Source organism: Phyllostomus discolor, chromosome 7 (assembly GCF_004126475.2).
Source record: "Phyllostomus discolor isolate MPI-MPIP mPhyDis1 chromosome 7, mPhyDis1.pri.v3, whole genome shotgun sequence".
NCBI classification, from domain to species: Eukaryota; Metazoa; Chordata; class Mammalia; order Chiroptera; family Phyllostomidae; genus Phyllostomus; species Phyllostomus discolor.
Window position 1 is genome coordinate 134202463 of NC_040909.2, and position 24659 is coordinate 134227121.

At 56.3% G+C, this 24659-nt stretch overlaps 1 protein-coding gene across 1 annotated transcript in view; it reads left to right on the forward strand.

Moving 5' to 3' along the window:
• Nucleotides 1–24659, forward strand: part of TG (thyroglobulin) — a 200486-nt gene that overhangs the window by 75671 nt on the left and 100156 nt on the right. Inside the window, exons 37-38 of the mRNA XM_028533893.2 lie at nt 20850–20984; nt 22368–22532. Of these exons, the coding sequence (XP_028389694.1) occupies nt 20850–20984; nt 22368–22532 (300 nt within the window). The remainder of the gene's footprint in view (nt 1–20849; nt 20985–22367; nt 22533–24659) is intronic.

Genomic DNA, 24659 nt, shown 5'->3' on the forward strand with positions numbered 1-24659 from the left:
ACAACGGTGGCACCTGTGATCAGAAGGGAAAGAACTCTGCTCTTCACGAGTGCAGGAGAGTTCAGGCTCTCTGCCATCAGCACACTGCGGGGGCACTGTGCCCTCTAAGGCAGGGCGCTGGCCCTGAGCCTGGGAGCACGGCCCGGCCCGAGGCTGCCGGCCCCTGTCTGGTCACGAGGCAGCAGGAGGTTTGGGGAGGCGGCTGCTCTGGATGGGGGTCGGGGGGCGTGGGCCTCCCCGCATACCCCCTTGCTGCCTTCCCACAGCCGGGAAACAAGAGGCCCCGAGAGCCCGTGTATCGCCAGTTCCTGCCCCGTGACATGATGTCTGAGGGGCTCTAGACGTCTGTCGTGACGGCCCTGGCTGCAGTGACAGAACATAGCTTCTGTGGGAGGCAGTCATGTATGGTCAAGGCCGTGGCTGAAAGTTTAAATGTTCTCAGCCTATGCGCTCGGTGTCCTCCTTTCCTCCTCTCAGGGAGCACGGCCGACTGGGGAGATGGTGTGTACGTGCGTTTTGTGCACACGCCGTCCGGAACGTCTGTGTCCGAGTACCTCAGGGCTTTGCGCCGAAGCCTTTCGGCCTACACTGCCTGCACGGGGCCCGGCTCCTGGGGCCCTGTCTGTGCGTGGGCCACCCTGTTGCCGCCAGAGGCGGGGCTTGCAGAGAGAGGAGCGTGCTCAGAGCCAAACACATAATGCTTGTTTAGGCCAGACTGAGCTCACAGTCGAGTTTGAGTTTTATCAAGATAGTATGCAAACATTTGAAATAATCAAATGGTCCCCAGAGGTTTATGGGGTTTTTTAAATCAAGGTGTTCCTGCTGCACCTCCCCCACTTACCAGTTGCACCCCCAAAGCTACCACCTTTGACCCCTTCAGCTGTTTTTTCCCATTCTGGTTTCCTCCGTGTTTCTAGATAATACATGACGCTCGCTGTTCCTTGACTTGTCAGTTTGGGAAGTAACGACTGAGTTCCCGCCTCACTCGATGACGGCTCAGGGCTTTTATCAGCCTTTTCTGATCTTCCTCCTTCACTCCCCGAACCTAAGAATGCTGAGGTGTGGGGCTGAGACAGTGCACTTGACTGTGATGAACAGGCCCACGTGGGTCACTGGGGAGCCCCTCGGGGTAATGGCGAGCGCCTGCTCTCACCAACCACCGAAACAGGGTCTGAGCCGAGCCTCCTCGTTCTGGCCCCGGGCTTCACCTGTGCCTTGCAGGGGGGCCTCCTGCCCCCAGGGCCACCCCTGGAGGACACAGGCCATGCCTGCACCCTGTCTGTGGGTGCCTGGCGCGCTAGTTACTCCACACTGCTGGGCCCGTCAGCACGCCTCACTCTCCCCTTCTTTTATTTTTTAAAAGATTTTATTTATTTATTTTTGGAGAGGGAAGGGAGGGAGAGAGAGAGAGAGAGAGAGAAACATCAATGTGTGGTTGCTGGGGGCCGTGGCCTGCAACCCAGGCATGTACCCTGACTGGGAATCGAACCTGTGACACTTTGGTTCACAGCCCGTGCTCAATCCACTGAGCTACACTAGCCAGGTGCATCCCTCTGGTTTTGGCCGTTGGGTTGTTTAGGACCCTTCCCCGTTACGGAAATACAGCGGTGGACACCATGGTGCACACGCCTTTGCCCAAATCCAGCTTACTTCCCGGGGACACATTCTCCAAAGTGAGACGATCGTCTTTGGGAACTTTGTATTTTAAGGGTCTAGATTTATATTGCCAAAATTAGTCTCAAATAGTTTTTTTTTTCCTACCACGTCCTGGCAGTCCTTAAGTGTTACCACTTAAAACTGCTATTGATTGAAATGAGAGGGGAAGAGTGCTTTGACAGCTAAATGCCAGCAGCCTGCTATTAGACACGTACACCCACCAGAACGTAAATAGCTCGGCGAGATGTTACGTGCCTCCACCCTGCTCTTTGTGCTCAACGTTTGTGTTACTGAGATGTGAACTGCCTCCAAAAAAAAGGGGGGAGCACAGCCCACCCCCCTCCACACACACACACAGACGCTGCGCATCTGAGTAGGTGTTTCCAAGGCAGAGTGCGCTGCCACGGTATTTTTAAACGCGCCTTTGACGAGTGTGATTTGCAAGCAGGGAGACAGCAGAGCCGCCAGCAGAGCCGACATTCCGTCTGTGCTTAGAGTTCCCAGACTGCAACCCGGAGCCGGAGCCCTCGCCTCTGATGGGAACCAGAGGGGGTGCAGCTCCATCTCCAGGACGTGGGCTCGTCAGCGTGATTCTGACATGGGCTGTGCATGTGTGTGTGTGTGTGTGTTTGCACATGTATATCGCTCCTCTTCATGCAGTTTCTCTTCAGGGGCAAAAGGGAGTATTTATCAAATACCAAACACTTCATAAATCAGTTAATGCTCACAAGACAGTTTGATGGTGGCAAGGTCTGTTTTTCAAAGAAGGAAACTGAGGCTCCTCGAGGTTCAGTGACCCGGCTGGGATTTGAACCCGCGTGTTTCTGGCCCCTCCGAGTTAGATAAGAATATTCGGTCTGAGCTTCTGGACAGGGTGAGAGAGGCGGACCTTCGAGTCCCTGCCCTTGCCTGGAGACCTAGTCTCTTGGCCTTCATTCTTGTAGGAGTGTGTGAATGTGCTGCCCGTTTAAAGTCTAGCGTGAAAGGGGATTCCGACGCTCTGATTGGCCGATGGGGGTGGTGTGAGGAGTGGGGGGACTTCTGAACTCTCACAGGCCTGGGCACACACCACGTGCTCGAAACCCCTCCGAGCACTTCACTGGTGTTGCCCAGAGAAGGCTCCTGACATGGCACGGTGGCTGGTCTGAAGACGGCGGGGGTTTGTCAAAGGGGCAGGTTTCAGAAAGGCTTTCAAGAGACAGTGTTTTGTCCATGCAAAGGCCCCGGGGTATGGAATCGGAGATTGGACAGTTTGGTAGGGCAGACGCAGGGCCATTAGTGGATGAGGTAGAAGACGAACAGTAGGAGAGTCCTGCAGCCAAGCACGAAGCTGGTGTCGGAGCCTTCTCACTGTGCTCGGAACTTCCCTGGCCTCAGGGAGACCTGCTGGGGTGGGCGGTGAGCAGGAAGGGACAGCAGCTCCAGGGCCGGTTACTATGGAAAGCCATTGGGGCAAAACAAATCATTTTCAATCCCATGGAGTTCGGCTCAGTGAAGATGCGCATGCCAGCACTTTCGGATGAGGGCTTGGGGATTCTCACTCATGTCCAGGGGAGATGCTGTGCTGGGGGCTGGAGGTCTTGGGGGCAAAGGTAGGAGTCCACATTCTAGTCAGGAGAAGGCACAGGGTGGAAGAACTGAGGGAGATGGACCACCTACACCGCAGTGAGCCTCCTTTCAGGCTGTAGCAGGAGGGGGAAGACTCCCCCAAAGTTAGCACAGGCAGGCAGGGATGCATCCTGGCCACATCTTGGCCGAGCTAGGACGTCGAAGGCGAGCGTGCATTTGTCAGGTGGCCAGGAGGGGACAGGGAGGCGTCCTGGGCAGAAGGTGGCAGGAGCAGAATCCCAGGGGCACACATTAGCACAGCACACGCAGGGAATATGCGTACAAGACGTTCAGGATTACAGGGTGGGAGGGGCAGGGCAGGGCGGTAGAGCACGTTGGGTACCGCGTGTCCTGAGGGGCTTCAAGTGGTGGTGCAGTGACCTTTAAAGCTTCTCCAATGCTCCTCATTCGGGCTGTGACGGGGATGATGCCTGAGGGGATGGACCAGGTAGATTTTGAGAAAATGAGGTCAATTGTGTCATCTGGGCATAGAGTATCAAATTACTCTTCTTGGGGAAATTTGTCCGTTTTCTTTTTTAAATGAACAAACGGTCAAGATGTTATTTCTTCTTAAGAGAAAAATGCCCACTGCTGTTCGAAAGGCCCACAGCACCTGATCCAGAGGGGTGCTCCGGAGCAGCGCAGGCTGCTGCCGTCTCGGGCGCCGGAGCCTGCCCGTGGGCCGACCGCTCTCCCACACACCCGGAGGTGGGCCTTCCTCGGTTCTGCTCCCAGGACACTTCGCATTTCGCTGTTCACACGCTATTTCAGGAGCGCGTTGCTCATAGGTGCCGCTGAAGCAAACTGAGCATTTGGGTTGCAAGCCTGAGGGAAGCACAGGATGTGAGTCGTTAGAAATCTGTTCTGTATTCCAAGTTTATTTCACCTGCGGAACCTCAGAAGACCCTTTAGCTCCAGACATGCTCCAGCCCTTGACCTCGACTGAGTGCCTTTGGAGGGGTGGGTGCAGCACAGGTCGCTGCCGGCAGAGCTGTGGGTGGGGCTGCAGCTGGGAGGGGGTGCGAGGGTGCTGAGAGAGACGCCCCGTTCAAGTCCGGCCTGTTCAGCTGTCCAGCGCCACCCCTGGAGCGGAGCCTGATCTGGAGGTGGCCGCAAGAATGGTCTTTGGGGCCTCAGTGGTAGTCCGCCCTCTTTGCCTGCCTTGCCTCTGTCCCTTACTTTCAGCCGTGCGCGTAGGTTGGTGGAATTCAGTCGATCTCTCCAGCAAATGTTTCCCATTAAGCTGGAGACAGAGTCGTGTGATCCTAAAAAGTGCCAGCGCCGGCGGGGAGCATGCACACCGTCTAACTGAGGGAAGCGGGGGCCTCCTGGGGCAGGGACGGGCTTTGAAGTCAGTCTGCCCAGCTTCCAAGCCGATCCCCTCGCTGAGCCACTGAGTGCCCTGGGGCCGGACTCCCAGCCTGGTAACACGCCCCCGTTTGCTTCTGGGGAGCGAGGATGGTGGTGGAACTCCGGAACCGTCAGCCAGCCCCGTAGGCCCGTGTCGGGAAACAAATAAAGCGCAGCGCTCAGCGCAGACAGGGCAATGAGCGAGTGCTTCAGGAACGCCAGCAGTAATTCCCAGTCCAAACCCGTGCTTTTCCAGAGAAGGTGCCTCTCCCAAGTCACAGCCAGCTCATGGCAGAGCCGTGAAGTTGCATCTTTGAGACGTGCCTGTGTGCCGAGTGCTCTGCCAGTCAGTGTGCTGAGTGCTCTCCGCATATTAAGTGGGGGGGACCTGGGGGGACATCTCAGCACACACCCCAGGGACGTTGTACTTCAGCAGTCCCACCGGGGGCATCTCAGAGGGCGGAGTGGGTGTTACCTGAACTGGGCGGGCTGTCCTGTACCAACCCAGGGGCGCTGTCCCCTGCACCCCTCCCATCGTGGCCGCTGGGCGACACAAAGCTAGTGGTTAATCCTTTGTCCACAGCTATGAGGTGCAGGTGAGCGGGCACTGACTCCAAAATGCCTGATGTTTGTATGGAAGTTCAGTTTCCTTTCCAAATGTGTGCATGGCCATGTAAACACACACACGCACACACTCCCTCTCTCTCTCTCTCTCTCTCTCTCTCGGGAGCTCTTGGCCTGCCACATTGGTGATTCATGAGAACGGCTGTCTGGGGACAGGGCTCCATCCCAGAGGCCAGTGAGTCAGGGCTGGTGGCAGACACCGCTCCTGCCTTCTCTCAGGAGTGCCGAGAGAAGGTGGTGCCGGTCACCTAGGTGGCAGCCGCATTGTGCGGCAAACTCCACTCCCAAGCCGGGGGTGCGGCCCGGAGGCCTGTGTGCCACGCTGCCTGGGTGCCCGCGTGTGCTGTGAGCACAGCGTTGCCCGTGGCGGCTCCCCTGGACCTCGTCCCTGCTTCTCCGAGGCCCGGGGCAGAGGAGGAGAGGCACGCGGGGCACGCGGGGATCACGGTGGTGGATCCAAGGAGGACAGGAAATGGGAGGAACCTGGCCCCCGCATGGAATTCCTCGCCCTCCCTGCAGAGGCAGGAGGCGGCCTCCGGCCAGCTGCGGAGGCGCTGGTTCTGGGAAGGGGTTACGGCCGCTCCGCCACAGCTGTCACTGCCCTCGGTCATCCAGCGAGCGTTCAGTGCGCACTGATCCCGTGCCAGGCGCACGGGCCGTGGCAGCGCTCGGAGCCGGCAGACAGCCCAGCCCCGCGGAGCTTCGTCCTCACATCTCCCTCCGGGGCCTGCTCCTCCTCTGCTCCGAGCCGACGTCCCCTCCTCCCATGGACCTCCACCCACCCTGTCACAGCAGCCCCCGCCCCGCACTCTCCACCTCTTCACCAGCCTCATTGTCTCCATACAGCTTATTGCTGCAAATTTCCTCCCTTGACTACTTCTCATGTGTTTGTCGGCCCCTCCTCCGACAGGCGAGCTGCACGGGGCAGGGACTTGGTCTGTCTGGCTTAGTGCTGTGCTTTAGCGCCTGGAGGCATGACTGGTACCAGTCAGTGCCCAGGAAACACTGAATGGATGAATGGATGAATGAGTGAATGAATGAGTGAATGAGCGAATGAATGAACTTCTCTTGCTTGCTTGTCTGCTAGACTGATTCCCCAGGGCACAAGTTTTATGACTCACAGTTTAATCTTAACACTCAGCAAAGTGTCTAGTATGCCGTAGGTACTCAGTATTATATTTATGTTGTTTTTAAAAAACATGTGTATTTACCTTACTCTAGGTGAGTGTTTAAAGCTAATAGCCTTTCAGTGAACATTTGCTGGGAGAAGGAATCCGTAAAGGAATGAAGCGATTGCCGAGTGGTGGTGGAGGCCTTGGGTGTGTAACCTTGGCCAGTTTCAAGAGCTTTCTGAGTCTCAGTTGCCTCCCCTGAAATGTGGAGAAGGTGATGTCGTCTTCCGAGACGTTGTTCATGAAGCTCGAAGGAGAGGTCACGTGTAAAAGTCGCCCCTTGCAATGCCCGGGGATGGCGGGCAGTGTTGGAACAGCCAGACCAGGTCGCACCCTGCCAGTGCTCAGGGGACCCAGTGCCAGGTGGCCTTTCCGAGCGCTGCCCCTGCAGTGGGGCGGTGCACAGCCCGTGTGAGAGCAGGCAGCGTGCCCGGGGGCAGTGCACTGACGGTTGCCGCGCGGCTGCGTCGCACACCCTGGTTAGGTCCTGCAGGATGGGGGAACTCCGGGCTTCCCTCAGTAACTTCCTCCCCAGACTGTGCGAGTTTTTATACCTGGACGGTCCATCAGGGGCGTGCCCAAATTTAAGGGAGAAAAAGTCCAGAACAAGTTATGCCAACGTAGGGCCCACCCTTTCTTTTTTTCACAGGACATTCCCCCTGAGAGTGCTCACGTTGTTTTAACAGGGAGGCACACCAGAAAGAGCTCATTTCTAAGGGGGAAAATTCAAACCATTTTTGACAAGCATGTGGGGGCTATATTTTAGACAGGTTACCCTTGGTAGGGCCTTGCAAAGCATTCTGTGTAGCTGGCTGTGAATGACACCATGCCTGAATGCAGTCCACCAACACCTGTGGATTTCCTCTATTTTTACGACTTATGCTAATTTTAACAGTTGATTAAAAATGGTCATACCACGTTACAGTGGCTAGTGCTGCTCACAGTTGTTTTCTACGGACCCTTTGGACAGTCCTCGCTTGTTGGTCTCTGCGGAATTCCCTGACCTCCCTGGAAGAAAGCAGCTTGGTTTATCAAGGGGACAGGCACCGTCCCTGCCCCATGGGCAAAGCCCAGGAGGTGGGAGGGGCCCAGCTCAGGAGGGGCCAAGGTCAGGCTTCAGTGTGGATGGAGCACACGGCACCCTGGGAGGGCCAGGGGAGGGGAGGGGAGGGGGCACGGGCTCAGGTGATGGAAGGAGAAGGCATTGGCTTTTCTGCTGTGATGGCGGCTGAGGTGTCGGGCTCCCCACCCTGGAGGATTCAAGCATGTTGGAGATTTCCTCACTGTGACGGGGTGGCTTACATGGCCTCTGCGTTTCCCTTCACACTTCCTATTTTTTGTATCTCTGGTGATTGGCTCAGTTATACTCGAAGGTGGTTTTTGTTGTCCTTCTGGTTTTTTTTCCCTGCTAACAGCCACAGCAAACAGAAGGTGCGTGGCAGATACTTGCAGAAGCGGTGAAGCAGAGACCGGCCCTGGGCGAATCTGGGTTTCAGTTCCAGTTCTAGTCCTACTCCAGGTCTTGCCGTTGGACCCAGGGCAAGTCACTTCACTGCTCTGAGCCCGACTGTCCTTAAGGTAGACTCGTAATATCACCTACACCCACAAGTTGCTGTGAGATTTGGCTGACGTCTTGCAGGGAAAGCGCTTAGCCTGATACCTAACACACAGCACATTGGTGAACCATAGCAACGGCAGAGGCAGAGGGCAGGAGTGCAGTCTTGGGGGTCTGACTTAGTTCTGTGTCCCTGGGGGGTTACCTGCAGCCCACTGAGAGGTCAGGAGGGCCTCTGTCCAATGCTCTTGTTCAACGCGTCTAGGGAGGGCTCCGTGTGATTGGGGTTACTTTGCTGAGCTCATGTAGGTTCTCATGTGCACGTGCACCTCTGAGTTGCTGCAGTTTTACCCAGCTACCCAGGGTCACATACAGCCACCCCAAGGAAGAGGAGTTCAGGCATTCTCAGGAGACCCACCTGTCGTACCGTCTCCCAGATGGCCTTTGTTTGCAGGGGGAATTTGAGCGGTGTCCACTCCATACGGGTCAAACTTCCTAGAGAGAAAGCCGGTTCAATCCGAGCCTTTGGATGTCCACCAGGAGTTTTGTTCGTGATGAGCCTAGTAATTTGTCGTGAGGACAGAGAGGGACTGACCACAGCCCCAGGTCCTCTTCTGCGGGTACGGTTTTTGGGAACAGACATTTCTCCAGAAGTGTCTTTGATGTTAGCAGTGTAATAGATGCTTACTCACCAGCCCACAAGCTCATAACCTCAACAGATCCTGGACCCTTGCAGATGTCTTTGGAAACTTCTGCTTGCGATATACATGCCACTAAAGGGAAACGGTTGAGGAGACCGCCGTTGAGTCACGAGGCGAAAGAGGCGGTTGTGGCGGAGCGGGGGTTGGGAAGCGGCGCTCCGGTCAAGCCCCCGGTTGGCCAGCTGCGAGCTGCGACTCGGGCCGTGTCACACACCCCCTCTGAGCTGCAGTCCAGCCCCGTGCAAACTAGTAATAATAATATGATTAGTGCACAAGCTGATGTAGTTATTAAATATCACAGTGTGACTGGAAGTGTTTCATAAACTGGAATGTGCCACAATTGCCCGTTATCGGCTTGCTAATTGATTTATTCAATAATTATTATTGAAGCCTTGTCTCGTGGGAATAATTCCAGTGTTAACCTTTGTTGAGATAAAAAAATTAGTATCTCGTTTCTCTTTTAGTAATTAACATTACCATATTTTTCAGACTGTAAGAGGCACTTTTTCCCCAAATCTGGGAGGAATAATGTTTGTTAATGCTGCTGTTGAGTTCTGTTTACATTTACACTGGTGAAATATTATGTTATTTATGTTGTTAAACATTTTGCCACATTTTTTACTTCATTTTTTTCCTGTTTTCCTCTTCTAAAACCTAGGTGTGTCTTATGGTCCGAAAATTATGGTAATTAATTCATTTAATACATACAATTGAGCTGGGCTGTTCATGCAAAATAGTGATATTATTTCTATTTAACACATAAAACACTTAATGTTAGTCACAACTATATTACTACTCTTATTGTTAACATTTTTTTATGTGCTGTTATGAGAGGTCTTGGAGAATGAACAAAAACCGAGGCGAATTCTTTGATCTCGAGGAGCTTCTACTTCAACAGCGATAGAAATACGAGTAAGTTGCAATGCAGCATATTGGTGCATTGTTTCTGCACCAAACTGCCTTGGTGCATCAGTTTCTAGAAACTGCCTAGACATGTCTCTAAGACCCTTTGAGCCGAAGGAAGCCTGCGCGGGGGGTGGGGAGGGCGTGTTCACCGGGCATCTGTAGGAAGGGATGTTGGAGTTGGCCTTTGAAGGGCGACGTGAGTTTCCCGTGTGAGTGAACCGACTCGGCATTGCAAGCGGACGCCGGCAGGAAGGGAACCGTGAGCAGAGGCAGACGACGCACGTTCTGCCAGACCACCAGGTGCCGGGGTGGGGCGGTGGGGGGTTGGCTGACGATGGACGAGGCTGGAGAGGCGGGCGAGGGAGGCGGCAGTCCGGCTGCGGGGGACCCGGGAGGCCCTGTTTGTGGCCGGGGATTCGGATAAGCTGTGTCTGTCCCGGGAGCGTTCTGGTGATGGTGGTAGAGTGAGAAATTCAGACCCGAAGGAATACCTACCCCGGCTTTCCTCCTACGACGCCCTTTCTCGATGGACAGTCATCTCCTTGAACGGCAGTCAAGGACAGTGTCGAACGTTTCAGGCTGGGCGGTCCCGTGGGCAGTGGTTTTCTTGGGCCAACGCCCAAGGTGCAGAATGCAAGGAGGGAACCAGGCGAAGAGCGTTGGAGAGGACGGAAGTAAGAGGGAGTGTTCAGCTCTCCACGTGCTGAGTTGGGGGACGTTTGCCTAGAGGTGTCTCACGAGCACTGAATATCTCAGCGTGAATCTTGGGCAATGGTCTGGCTGTGGATGTGTTTAATAATTGCTAGCATGTCAGTAGTATTTGAAGTCACGGGGATCATGAGATCATGCATGGGAGGGTGTCAGATGTAGACAGTGAAGGTCAAGGACAGACCCCTGAGAAACAACAGTCTTTAAGGGAAGAACAGGAGCCAGAAGAATAGCTAGAAAGATGGGCATGTGTTGTTATGGAAACCAGGGGAGGGCGATGTGGCCAGGGATTTCAAGGAAGACGGGAACCACAAACATTCCTGGATGCAGTGGTAAATACCACTTTGCAGATGGAGCGGCGTGCTGAGGGAAGCACCCAGACATAAATGCTGCATTTTAGAATGTGGAAACTACAAACTTTCCCCAGAATCTGGGCTCTGAGGGAAAAAAAATGAGATTGACCTTTAAAAGAAATTGCAGCCTATCAGTTGGTGACCTTCCGTTTTTAGGTCATGGGCCACCCATGACACTGTACTGAACCCACTGTACCCCTACGTACAGACCAAATGGGTGCCTGTATTTTCAGGGAGATAGGCCTCCCGAGACCCAGATTCCACGTTAAACATCCGTGGGTTAGAATAAGATGCTTCTTTGGTGACGGAGAAATGTGTGAGCATGTTTTTAAGCGGAGTGATGTGTCTGTGTCCAGGAACAGAGTGCAGCTATAGGAGGGTGGGGGCGGGGCTGGAGTGGGGAGTGACCATTGGTGGGTGCCCCTGAGGCTGAGGAAGGACACACTTGGGAGCACAGATGGGGGGTTGGCTCCTAGCAGCTGCCCTTCCTGTTCAGCAGAAGCAAAGAGGGGACAGTGGGCTGGGCTGGGGAGCGGAGAGGGCGCAGGGAGTTGAAGCAGGTGCTGCCGATGGTGCCTCTGTTCCTCGGGAGGCACGTGCCGAGAGCATAGGCGCGATGACGCCTGCGCCTGCAGAGGGCGGCAAGCGCCAGACAGTGTGTTGTAGAGCGGGAGAGAGATGATGGCGCTGTCAGGCCGTGCTGGGAGCTCGGGCGAGGCTGAGGGTCCAGCGTTGTGAAGGCCCCATCGGCCGGTCTGTAGACTGTCTGTAGCCGGGCTCAGCGGCCGAGGCCAGCTGCAGAGAGGGGAAGCCCATTGGATTGATCCAGCTGGGACGGAAGGAAGGGCGTGGAGGCACGGACAGCGGGGAAGTTGAAGTGGTGGCCAGTGGGAGGCCTTGTGTGTAGAAGTCAGTCTCAGTGGGTCACCCCGAGGGGCTGGGAGGGTAGAAATCCCAGTGAGGTTGAAAAGCTGGGGTTAGTGGGGTAAATGGGTGAGAAAGCCACAAAGCAAAGAGGATGGTGAGATGGCACAGAAGCAGAGCTCAGAAACGCCACGACCGAAAGGGTGACGGAGTCAGGGCCGGGGTGGGGTGTGGGCCGTGGTCTCGGAGGCACCTGGCTGCAGGGGGCAGAAGTGAAAACCTCAGGGACTGAAGAGGTCAGGACACTGGGGCCAGAGTACGGACTAGGCTACCTACTGTCCCCAGAGACAGTCACGTCACCCGAGATTTTAGTAGGAGTAGGATGGAGATGCAGATTAGGAGCTGGCTACGGAGGATTCGAAGACTGTGGGAGAGTGACCGGGTACCCACCGCTGAAGAGAATTAGAAGGATCAGAGGGTCCATAGCCAGGAGGCTGTGACCCACAATGAGGGCAGGGGACACTGCGGTCAGGGGAAGGACCCTTGTTTCCGGGACACAGGAGCGGGGGGAAGGGTGAGACAAGTTCAGGGCTTGGCTGTGATGGCGGCAGGGTGATTTCCCAGAGACAGGAGCGACAGAGGCCACGTGGGTGGGAGGCCCCAGGCTGGACTCACGGTCTTCTGCCGGGTTGGAGGGCCGCTCCCGGCCGCCAGCTTCGCATCCCGCCAAATCAGACCAGTCTTCACACACAGAACAAACGAGGCATCGCCACGCTGTAGAGGGACTCGAACGTGCCAAGTTAGGAAGGACAACTGTCAACATATAAAATGACGGCGTCTCACCTTCCAGATGGCGTCTTCCAGGCTCCCGCTCGGTCTGGAGAAGGTGTGTACACTCCCTGACGGGCTGCCTGCAGGGGTGCTGGCTCCCATCCGTCCACCGTGGGCTCACGGCCGGGCCCCTGCCTTTTCTTGGCCTATGCCTCTCCACCGGGGGTCCGTACCTCGCAGCCTGTGGCCTGCTTCTGACCCCTGAGCTGAGGAGGGGCCTCAGACATGTTGAAAGCATTGTAAGAAAATGTAGAAGAATCTGTGATGGAGAGAAAGCATGGCGAGAGGAGCCTAAAATAGTTACAGCCTGGCTTTCAGAGGAGAAATCTTGTTGACGCGTGTCCTACCCTGAAGATGTGCCGTCTTCTCTGACCTTCCTCCCAGTCCCTGAGTCATCCGAGTGGGTCTTTCTGGCCCTTTGGCCACACGACCAGAGCTGTGCCCCGCCGTGTGACAGTCTCGACCAGCAGGCTGAAGGGGAAGCAGCAGTCACACCAGCACTATTGTTGTTCGAGCTTGGGCTGGAAACACCCTGTTTGACCAGCGCTGACGTCAATGCCCCCGGGCATTCAGCCGCCCGGCAGAGAGCAGGAGCTCTGGCTTTGGGGGCTGGCACGCAGGGGCCAGTTCTTACTCGGTGTTATTGTCACCTCCTCTGCCCCGAGCAGCCTGCAGGCATGGTTCTGTTTGGCCCCCACCCTGCGTCTGGAGCGCCGGCTTCTCCGAGCCGTGCACACTCCGGGGGCGATGGCACCCGCACGGGAACAGCCAGGTGGGGCGGCGGCCCCAGCTCCTCCAGCCCCTCTCGCAGGAAGGCTGGGACACTCACTGGCAAATTGTGCCCCTCACCATACGGGAAGACCTGTCCTAGGACACAGGGGACTGTTCTAGTTTACAGGTGAAAACAAGATAGCCTTTGAGACCTAGAATGTAATGTGCCCAGAGTCAGAGCTGGTGGGGCTGGGCTCGGGCCGGACCCGGTGCCCCCGGAGCGGTCCCTCCCGACAGTGGGCGACGCCACCTCGTCCAGCAGGGTGACCAGAGCCGCCGTGGCCCTGGCCGTGTGTGGATGGATTAGACGCCACGTGTAGCCCATCGCAGTGTGTCTGGAGAACAGGAACTGCTTGGTAAAGACCAGCCACCGTGATGTGTGTTAGGCCCCGTGGTCAGAATCATCGCTAGGACTAGCGTGTCCGTGCCAGAGCGCAGCCGTGGGGCGCAGCGGGCTCTCTGGGTGTCTGTCAGGGAACGGTGTTCCTTCCTACCGTGGGGTCGCTGGCTGCGTTCGTGCACCAGGGTCACCATGGCAACGCACCACAAACAAGGGGCTCAGACCACAGAAACGTATCCTCTTGCTATCCCAGGGGCTGCAAGTGCATGGTCACGGTGTCGGCGGGGCTGGCTCCTTCTCTGGGCTGTGAGGGAAGGACCCATTCCGGCACCCTCTCCGTTGCGTGTGGACTTTAAACCGTGTCTTTCCTGTGTCACATCATCTTCCCTGTGTGTGTGACTCTGCCCAGATGTCCCCTTTGCATGACAACCACAGCCACTTGGGGTCAAGGGCCTTTCTAATGACCTCTTTTAACCGAATTCCCTCCGTAAAGGCCCAGACTCTGAACGTGATCCCATTCTGAGGCACTGGGGTGGGGTGAGGACTTCAGGGTCTTGGGGAGACACAGTCCAACCTGCAGCATCGTCACTGTCACCCCACGGCTGGGCCCTGGAGGTGCAGAGTTACAGATGAAAGCAGGCTCCCCAGGGAGCTGAGAAGTGGGCATCTGGAGGCCGAACAGAAGCCCGTACGAGTCCAGGTATGTCTCCCGGGTTGTCAACGTGGAGAGAGGCCCAGCGGGCTGGGGCCTGCTCTCCGGAGAAGTGCTCAATCAGCAGGCAGCCCTGGCCCGCTCTCATCATCTGTCAAGTGAACACACGATAACAAGTGTCGTTTTCTCTTCTTCTCCCTTCTGTTATCAAAGGAACATCTGGTTTTTATTTGAGTGCTGGCAGGGTAAAAATAGCCCAGCGTGACGCGGTTCGCACTTGAAAGACGTGCGTGGTGATGCGCAGTCAGGATGTCTGAGGGTGGGCCCTGCCCCACAGCGGCCGCGGCGCTCAGGAGCCCCCCCCACCCCGGGGCGAGCTCAGGAGGCCTTCAGCTCTGGGTGCTTGGGTGCATCAGTGAGCCTGTTCCTTTCTGCTTAGGCTCGGGGTCATGGCAGTGTGCTGGCGCCTGAGACGCTCTTCCTTCCTGAAGGGCGTCAGGACTTTGATATTTCACCCCAGCCAGCCGGCTGGGGCGTGGAAGCCCCCTGTGATACTCCCTCAGGCTTTCCCCCTGTCCAGCTCCAAGAGGGGCTGTGTCTGGTTCTGGAGGCACGAAGAGCAGGAAGGAGCCTGCATTCTTACACTCCTTGGCATCTTGATTCTTGGTGACCCTTGAGAAAACCCCATTTTCATTTTTTTTTTTCATTAAAAAAATGGCTCTGTAATTATTTGAATGTTGGAAAGAAAGTTGGCATTTGCTATGGGTCTGACATTTCCACACTTCGATGGGATTCAGAAACACTGAGAAACACGCCCCCCCCCCCACCCCGCCCCGGCCTCTCCAGTGAGAACACGAGGGCCAGAGCAGGGACTTACCTCTGGTTTCCCAGACAGCGGGCGACAGACTCGTCCCTGCCGTGTATTAACACACGCCTGCCGTTATGTGGTTTTCTAGGGTTTTTTTTTTAGAGCTATTTTGAATGGTTGCAATTACTGTTAAGTAAGCCTTGAAACCCAAATCAAACATTTCTGCTCTAACCGATGTCTGGAAAGGAAGGCAGGCAGGCAGGGAGGGAGGGAGGGAGGGAGGAAAAAAATGAAATTAACATAGTTTTCCATATATTGGTGGAAATTTCCAAATGTGCTCTCATCTCGTGACTTAAAGAAAAAAAAACGTCGTCTACATTAAAGGGGAATACAGCGCTTTCTGGAAGGGAAGGGAGGAAAGAACAACTGTAGCCCCCGAAGCCTGCCCGTGCTGCCCCAGAGTCCTGGAGGGGCCCCGGCTGTGCCCACCGCGCTGCCTGCTTCTCAGCCGCCCCCAGCCCCTCCCTCCCTCCCCCCGCCCACCCGCAGCCGCTCTGTGGTGCACTGTGGGGCCTAAAGCCGTGGGGCGGCCCTGGGTGCGAATGCTGCCTGTGCCCACGTGACCTTGGGTAGGGCATCGGCCTTCTCTGGGCCCTTCTCTGCAGAACTGGGCTGCTGTCGTTCGTCTCAGTGGGGCGTTGTGAGCTTGAACTTTCAAGCACTTCGTGCCTGCTCACTAGATGGCAGCACCCTTGCTAGTGCACCCTGTCGTCGAGGGGAGGGGCCGTGTGACACTCTCTGCCCCCTTCAGGGTCGCCGTCACCCCTCTGTGAATGGGCTTGCAAGGCCTCTTCCCTCTAAGGGCATATTCTCCAAGGTGTGTTTCATACTGAGGCTGCGCCAAGACTCCTCACTACCGCCATGCAGGGGCCGGGGCCGGGGCAGGGGCTGGGGCAGGGGCTGGGGCAGGGGCCGGGGCAGGGGCTGGGGCAGGGGCCAGGGCCCAGGCAGCGGCCGAGAGGGTGTGCTCTGGCTGCTGGGAAGGAGGAGGTCCCGGGCCGTTGGGGGCAGAGTGGATTCTGATCCCAGTTTCTGCCCCGTGACTTCGGGGAGGGCCCTGTGACCGTGGGGCCTGTCCTGTCACCTTGCCTCCCTGTGGCCCATGCCCCTGCTGGGAGGACAGTTGCTGTGAGTCAACAGCTCCGATTTTGTCGAACGGTGGCATCTCTCCATGTCCTCTGACTGCATGGCATGTTCGGGGTGCACCGCGAGTGGGAGGGGCAATGCAGCCGGGGGCTCCAAGGACTCGGCCTGTGACCCTGAGGGTGCTGAGCAGCGATTGGGGTGAGCAGATTGGAAGGGGGCCCTGGCTGGAGTATGGCGATGACCTGAGAGCAGGTGAGGCTGGTGACGGGGATGCACGGCTGGGTCTCAGGGACTGGAGTGCCGTGACTTCAGTGACATGCGTGAGGCCAGAGTCTGGACGGAGAAGAAGGGACGGCTCCCCAGGGAGAGGGGAGGCAAAGAGGACGACAGGCTTTCTGGGCGGGCCAGCAGGGTGGGGGCTGAAAGCATTCCCCGAGGAGGAAGCGTTGCCGTGTGGGGGTGAAGAACAGGGTGGGCATTGCTGGCAGGGATGGGTCCCTTTGGGGACCTGTGGGGCTCTTAGAGCCTTGAGGCGCCATTTGCAAACGTTGCTGTTTCCAGCAGCGGGTCTCCCGTGCGGACGGAGACACAGGGGCCAGGCAGGCGTGCACACTCTCGGTGCTGCCGTGCGAATGGCTTGGCTGAGGAGCCACAGGGCCAGAGGGTGGAGGGTGAGGTGCTGACAGGCAGGAAGTGGGTGCCCCGAGACCAGGCTGGGTGGGGGGGGCGGGTGGCAAGGGACGCGGCGATCAGGCAGAAATCAGGAAGAGAGCTGTGGTAGTGCTGCCGTGGTGGGGCTCCTGCACCCCTCAGAGAATGCCCCTGGGACGTGCGTCAGGCTCAGACCTCCACAGTTCTGAAGAGACAGTGACTCAGGGGCAGCTCGGCCCAGAGGCAAGGCCGGTGGCTGTCCTCACTAAGTTCCCCCACCCCCGTACAGTAGTAACTCACTGATTCCTGATCCCCATTCTAGGAGAGAGCATCTCGTGCTGTCCCCATTTTACAGACGGGGAAACTGAGGCTCAGAGAAGAGGAGTGTTCTGCCCAAAGTCCCTGAGCTGTTACGTGGAGGAGCTGGGACAGAGCTCAAGAAGCCTGGCTGTTCCATCCAGGTCCACGCTATTAATGACGCATGCTCAGAGCCTGTGACTAGTTCCAGGGTCTGAGGGCATGTCATCGCCAACTCTGGAATCCAGCTGGAGCCTGTCTTCAAAGCAGCCACAGAGAAAAGAGGCTAAATTGCAACTCAGTGTCCTGTTAGAAAAGAAATGCACACCCAGAAATAGCTTTCCTTTAGGTCAACAATACCATTTAAAAACACTTATAATGAAAAGAAATCCTATTTCATTCATAATGACATCCAAAATTAAACATAGTTTTTAAATCTTTTTCTCAAATCCATTTTTCCAATTCATGTCCCAAAGGAGCATTCTTGAAACTTGACAAAATGGTTTGAATTTCATCTGAGAACTAGATAGCCAAAAGTAACCAGGAAATATTTCTAAAAGAAAAACAATACGGGAAGACTCTTGCCGTTAGACGACAACCTATACTATAAAGTGGCTAGAGCCTAAGCGGCGTGTGAGCAGGACCAGAACTAAGGCAGTGAATGAAAAAGGGCAGCCGCCCACCGAGGGTCACTCCCTCAGCGGCACTTAATGTACGCTAAATATGCATTTCCAGTTCAAGGGGAGATCTAAAACAATTAAGTGATGCTAGCATTGCAGTTTATAAAATATATTTTAAACAAAAGAAAAAAATTCGGGCTAATCAGCAAACCACAGAGGTTGCTTTAGAGCAGACTCATCCTTTGGGCGTGCCCGAAAGCTCTCACTACCTTATTCTCTGGAAAGAAGATCTCACGTGGTCATAAACCCTGGCTTTTGGACTTGAGGGATGTGAGCTCATGCCCTGGCGTGCCCCCCCCCCCCCCCACGTCAGCAAAGGCCTTTGGGAGTGTTACTGGACCCGTCGCCTCGTCTGTAGCAGGTGCACAGTGGTGGTGCCGCAGCCTGGGCTGTAGTGAATGTCTGATGCAGTGGAGCCGCTGGGCTCTTGGCACCTCACGACACGCTCCGCAGATGCCCAGCTTGCGTGCTTCCCACGCTTTGGCATTCACGAAGAAATGGTCCTCAGCGTGTTTGTGAGATGTGTGAACCCCAGATGCTGGATTCTTCGTGTCAGCAATCTCTCATCCTGGGGGTTCCTGCCGGTGGGAGGGTGGGGACAGGGGGCGGGTGTGGCAGGGACTCAGCTCCTGGCCCCAGGATGGCGACAGCCGAGCCGCCTCTCACTTTGGAGAGGAAACTCATCCTTCAATTACAGCGCGTTCCCCAAGACATCCGTCAGAATGGGAGTGCGGCGGGGGCTTCCATTTTAAGACCATAATTGGCAGGTTCGGTCCTGAAGCCCCATCATAACTCCTCCCTGAAACTGCTGCGGTGCGCTCCTCATCTAAAAATGTGCTGCGCGGTTTGGTCATGTTGCAAACACGCCGCTTGCACTGACCGTGAGAACAGCAGCCTGCAGGAGACGCTTCAGAAGATGAAAGCATAGCGTCTCTGGCAGGGCAAACGGGCCCCAAGTTCAGAAAGACGGGGTTCCTGGTTCTGAAGCTGGCCCCCCGGCTCCAGGACCGCTGTGGGGCCTGCCTTCTTCTTGCCGAGTCCGTGAGAAGTCCGGTGGTATATTTTGGTGACTTCTCTTTTTCTGTGTTTATTTTTGAAAAGAACCAGACAGGGTTATGGTGTTAGACTGTCTTGGTTCTTGACTACCATCCTCATTCTAGTGGCCCCCAGTGCTCGGTGTCAAAAGCAGGTTTGATTAAAAAAAACACGGCAGGCTCTCCCACGCAGCGTAGTGCTGTTAAAAACAATGGCCTTTATTATTATTTTTTTTCAACCCGGAGACCGTTTCCCGGGAAGGATGCTCAGCTGTGGAGGCGGCAGCTCAGAGCCAGGAGGCTGTCGACCTCTGGCTCGGCCACTGCTCAGCCCTTTTTGCTTGGAGAGTCACGTGAGTTCTGCAAGCTTCCGACACTTTGTGAAGGAGGCATGGGTGTCCCCACCCCATGCCTCCCTCGGGACATTTTGGGGATCAGGCATGAGGCTTGTACCCCTAAGGGCTTAGCTGGTGTGTGACAGTGCTTTGTGAACTATGAAGAGCTGTTCCTAGGTCCCCTCAGAGCTCTGCGAGCACAAGGGACAGGCTCGCAAATATATATCGTGAGGGCAGACTACTGTGAGCTTCTGAACAAAGTCAAAGACAAAGCCAAACGTCAGTGAATAGGTTTCCGCCATGAATTATCCACAACACGCCCGCCGAACGGCTTTCTGGGAGGTTTCAGAGCCTGCACTCCCGAAGGGTTGCGCAGGCCTGTGTTGGGGAGCAGTGCTTTGCCTCTTGAATGCTGTTTGTAGACAGAGTCACGTGCCCACTGACCAAGCCCCCCAGACCTTCCTCTCGGTGGAAGCTGCCGCCGCCTGTCCAGGGTCACCTCCGTCCCCGCAGGGACCCAGGTGCTCTGGCAGATCTCTGCCGGCCCCGCTCCCGGCAGCCATACCATGTGTCCTTCTCACTTGCCGTGACAGCTCAACCGGTGCACAGGATGTGGGAGGCCGCACCTAGAGCAGTGGGAGGGCAGAGACCTACTTTCAGTCCCGTCCCCCCTCGAGAGGGGCACGCTCCTGGCAAGCTGCTTGAACTGCGCCACGCTCCATGGTCTCCATCCTAGCCGGGGTTTTCCAGGAACTGGGGGGCTCTGCAGTGGAGACCTGCAGGCCGGGAGTTCCGGGCGTGGTGCCTTCAGGAGCCACAACTGCAAGGCAGCGAGGGACAGATGGGGCAGGGGCAGAAGTCCAGCTGTGAGGCCACCCAAGCCATGGCCCCCTCTGTGCCTCAGGGAGCTTTCACGTGGGCTGGCCCTTCAGAGCTGCCCCATCTTGAGGCAAGGGCCCGGGCCCCTGTGTTCCCACATGGATGAGTTTTCGGACACAGTTGACCCTGGGGAGGGGCAGCAGCTCATCTAGACCAAAGGCAGTTCCCGGGGAGGGACTCAGCTGGGAGCCCGCAGCCCCCAGTGTCCCATCAGCTGGGGAAATGGAAGCCCCGGCCCTGAAGGGGCCCGGGCAGCACACCACAGTGGGGAGTAATGGTAGTGCCTCCCTCCGTGGGCTGGGCGGGGGGCTTCACAACATCGTGCCGTGAGGACCTGACCACGGTGCAAACACGCATGCGTCCGTTGTCACTGCTGTTCCTGGCGCTGTTCCAATCATTGCCTTCTCACAAGTGCACGGTGTGTGTCTTCTTTTCGACTTCCTCCCAGTAACCATGACCTGCTTAAAGGAAACAGCCCTGCTTTTGTTCGTTCTTTTTTTTTAACCTTTGTATCCCTAAGCTGGGGTATAAAACTTGGCCCATAAAAAACTTTAAACAGTCCTGGCTGGCATAGCTCAGTGGATTGAGCACAGGCTGTGAACCAAAGTGTCGCAGGTTCAATTCCCAGTCAGGGCACATGCCTGGGTTGCAGGCCACGGCCCCCAGCAACTGCACATTGATGTTTCTCTCTCTGTCTCTTTCTCCCTCCCTTCCCTCTCTAAAAATAAATAAATAAAATCTAAAAAAAACCCCTTTAAACAGATGGCTGTAGAATGGGGGGGTAGACCAAGGAATGTGTCACACTGCAATCAAGACTGGGGAGAGGGCGCCCCGGGGCTGCCCGCTGGGGGCGTCAGGTGGCACTCCACTCCCTGCATGCTCCAGGTGGCCACTGTGTGTGACCGCTGTCCCCCGTGTTCTCCCCCAGTTGCCCTGGACTCGTGGCAGTCCCTGGCCCTCTCTTCGGTAGTCATCGACCCATCCATCCGGAGCTTTGACGTGGCCCACGTCAGCACGGCTGCCATCGGCGACTTCTCTGCTGCCCGAGACCTCTGCTTGTTGGGTAAGGGGAGTCTCCGGGCCCACCCCGCCATAGTGGGGTCGACTGGGACGGGACCTCGTACAAGTGCAGCTCAAGATTCTGACCTCGGGAACACAGAGGAGACCCCGAGATACCACGGGGTGCTGGCAGGCAGGGAATGACCTCGGGGAGACCCTGGGTGCGCTCCCCTCCGCAGTGTCCCCGTGCCCCTGCAGTCAGCCACAGTCACGCACGGTCCTCACAGGGACACACCACACAGAAAATGAGTGACACCGAACCAGGTCGGAGGAGAGTCAGAGGGAGGCCCCAGGGGCTGGTAGCCTGGGACGGAGGAGGCGAGCCCACTGCAGCGGCTGCCCTGAGGTGCCAGGTGGGCCGTGGTGGTGAGGGAGAAATGTGCTCATTCTGGCCGAGCTCACGGGCAAAGCTCAGACTTACGCTTAACACTCAAATTTCCAGAGACAGTTTGCAGTGCAATATAAAGAACTTTCTATAGACAAAGCTACCCACAAATGCGTACTTCACTTAGAGGTAAAAGCTAGGTGACCACTCAATAGGAATGTTCTACAAAGACGAGCTTCTGCAAGAGATGGAGATTAGGGAACAGTCACGCTCCTCCAATTCTGCATCCCGTGGATCTCCTCCCCGAGGATGGCTGACACAATGTGTGTCTTACAGACGTGCCGTGTACAGAGGCACAGGTTGTGCACTGCACGACCCTGGGTGGCGCCAGGGCACGGACTGGGTGTAATTACAGCCTTTAGGCAGAGCACAGCTGGCCCAAGGGAAGGAGGCAGCACTATTTTCAAAGCTGTTCTTGGGGCTAAAATGCCACACATAATTTAAACTAGTCTAGGAGCTGGCACACACACGGGAGATGACATCACCCCTAGTGGGGCATTGCAGAAGTGTTCCCCTAGTTGGGGGGGCAGATGAGGTGGAAGAAGAAGGCAGAGGCTGGAGTGCACAGAGCCTTATCTGGCGTGACTCAGTCCTGGGACCAGCGGGGAGCCTCGGAGTATTTTAAATAGGTGAAAGACAGGAGCCCTTTTATGAATAAATAAACTATTCACAAACTGGCCATTGTAAGGAACGTAGATTGATGGGAGAGTTGGGTCCGCTTGCACCAGCATTTTATTCCTAGCCCTTGCAACAGTGCCTGGGATATAGAGCAGGTGCTCAGATGAACACGGCGTTGATTGAATGAGTGGTGGATGGATTGTGTGTGGGTGGCTGGGGGGTGGGGGCATGGATGGATTGATGGATAGATGCACTGATGCATGGAGAGATGGATGGATGGATGCATGGATGCACTGAAGCATGGATGGATGGATGGACGGACGGATGGATGATTAAGCGGTGTCTCTGAGGCCCAGCCCTCACTCTTCTCCCCCTAATCCTCAGAGTGTTCCCGTCACCAGGCCTGCCTGGTCACCACTTTGCAGAGCCGACCTGGCGCCCTGAGGTGCGTGTTCTACGCCGATACCCAGATCTGCACGCACAGCCTGCAGGCCCAGCACTGCCAACTTCTGCTCCGCGAAGAGGCCACCTACATCTACCGGAAGCTGAGTGAGTCCAGGCCTGTGCCTTCGGGGCCGTTCCCGGGAGCCTGGCTGTGGCTGAGAGGGACCGTCCAAGTCTGTGGTGACTTGCGGGCAGTGACTTTTGAGGTCCGTGAGGACAAGTCAGCCAGAGTTGTCCCGGGCTCCGCCGCACTCCCCTGGGCTGGACCGAAGGAAGGCGGAAACCCCTCCTTCCAGGGCGGGCCCTCCCCACCCCATCTTTGTTCACCTGTTCCTTTAGCTATGGGAGCCATTCTGGCCTCTGAGTTTCCTAGTGAAATAATGACACAGACCACTTTTTATTACTGTTCCGTAGTTTGGAAAGTTCTCTCACAGACCTTTCTTGTTCGACCTCCACGTTGATCTCGTGAGGTAGCACAATGAGGGTTTCTACCCCATCTTGGAGACCCGGAGGCGCCGGCCCAGAGAAGTGGAGTTACTCCCCTGGCCTCACACAGAGCGTGGGGACAGAGGAGGGGCCGGAGCCGGGTCTCCAGTCCTCTCCCGCAAGACCACGCTGCCTCGCGACCACATCGGAGTCCTGTAGAAAGGATAGGGGCTCCTGGCCCGGTTTAGTTTGAGAACAGCCAGTGAGGTGCTGTCACGTGTCCCTGGGGGTGCAGGGAGGAAGCAGGCAGGGGGATGGGGGCAGACGCCTGACTCCAGCACCAGGTGAAATCGGTAAGGGCCGTTGTGAGAGGGCACACGGGAGCTGGGGGCCTGCGGGTGCCCCTGCCCAAACACGCTTCCTGGGTAAAATTGGTAACTTTTAGGAATATTGGCTGTAGATACACCCATCTTATCCTCAAAGCAGAGGCCAGCTCTCCACAGCCATGCTATTTATCGCCTCTGTTACGACGGCTCCACTCTGCCATTGTACCAGGAAAGCAGCCACAGACAGTACAATCCGTAAATCCCCGGGCGTGGCTGTGTGCCAATAAAACTTTATTTATAAAACTGGGTAGCAGTTGGATTCGGTCCCACCCCATCCTAGGACATGGATGGCCCTTCAGGGTTGTCTTGATCCAGCGATAACTGTCCTCTTTCACCCCTCCCCCACTTCAGACCCTGACAGCGCCCCCTCCCCCCGCCCCAGGCCTGGGAACACTGAGCTCTCTGGCCCCGGGCTCCAGTCTCATCTCCTATCTGGACATTTCCGTTATTTAGTCAAGTTGGATTCCAACCGCATATTTCACCCGCAGCGTAGCTGATCTGTGCGTTAGTCCTGCTGAGGAATGCCTTGATGTCGAGGGGTCAGTTCTGCACGATAAATTAGACCCTTTCTCTGTTCATTGCGTGTGACTTAAATTCCACGCGAAGTGCTCACCTGCAGCAGAAGATGCTTGCCCACGTGCATCCACAGGCGTTGCTAGTCCCCAAGGCGCTAGAGAGCCGCCGGAAATAGCCGGACGGCCTAAATACGTGGGTATTCTGGAGAGAACCCACCATGTCTGCAGAAGAGTTCAGAGCAGCACCTCTGACACTTGCCCCACGCTGGCTCTCGTTCGGTCTGGGATTCCTCCGGCGGCCTTGGGGCGGGCGGGGGGAGGGCGAATACCGCCGTCCGTGGGAAAGCCAGCTTGCATTCCCTCGAAATTCTTTGCTTTTGAGTGTTCTGTCTTCGCCCCCCTTCGGAGGATGCCACGTCCATGCGATGTGGCCGTTTCCTGCAGAGCGAACAAGCTGGCCTTGGAAAGCCCTGCAGCCGTAGTGCTCACGGCCTCGAGTGCCTGCCCGGGCCCCTGTGATGTCCCATGGCAGCAGGAAGTCTTGTGAGGGGGCGCCATGGGGGAGAGAGGGAGCAGGCTCGATTTGCGACGCAGGCCAGATCAGAAAGCAGCAACGATTTCTTTCCATCCTGAGTTTCCATTTTGAGTTCCAGCTCCCACTCCACTGTTACTGCAACAGAGAAGGTTTCATTCAGTTTCCCTCCTTCCTCCCTTTCTTCCTCCCCTCTGTTCTTTCTTCCCTCCCTCCTTCTCATTCACTCACTCATTCATTCCATCCATCCATCCATCCATCCATGTGTTGAGTTGCCACTTGCCAGTCACTGGGCTTGGGACATTACACGCATGATGTTACCTATTCCGGATACCTCTGTGGTGTAGGGACTGCTATTATTTCTATTTTGCAG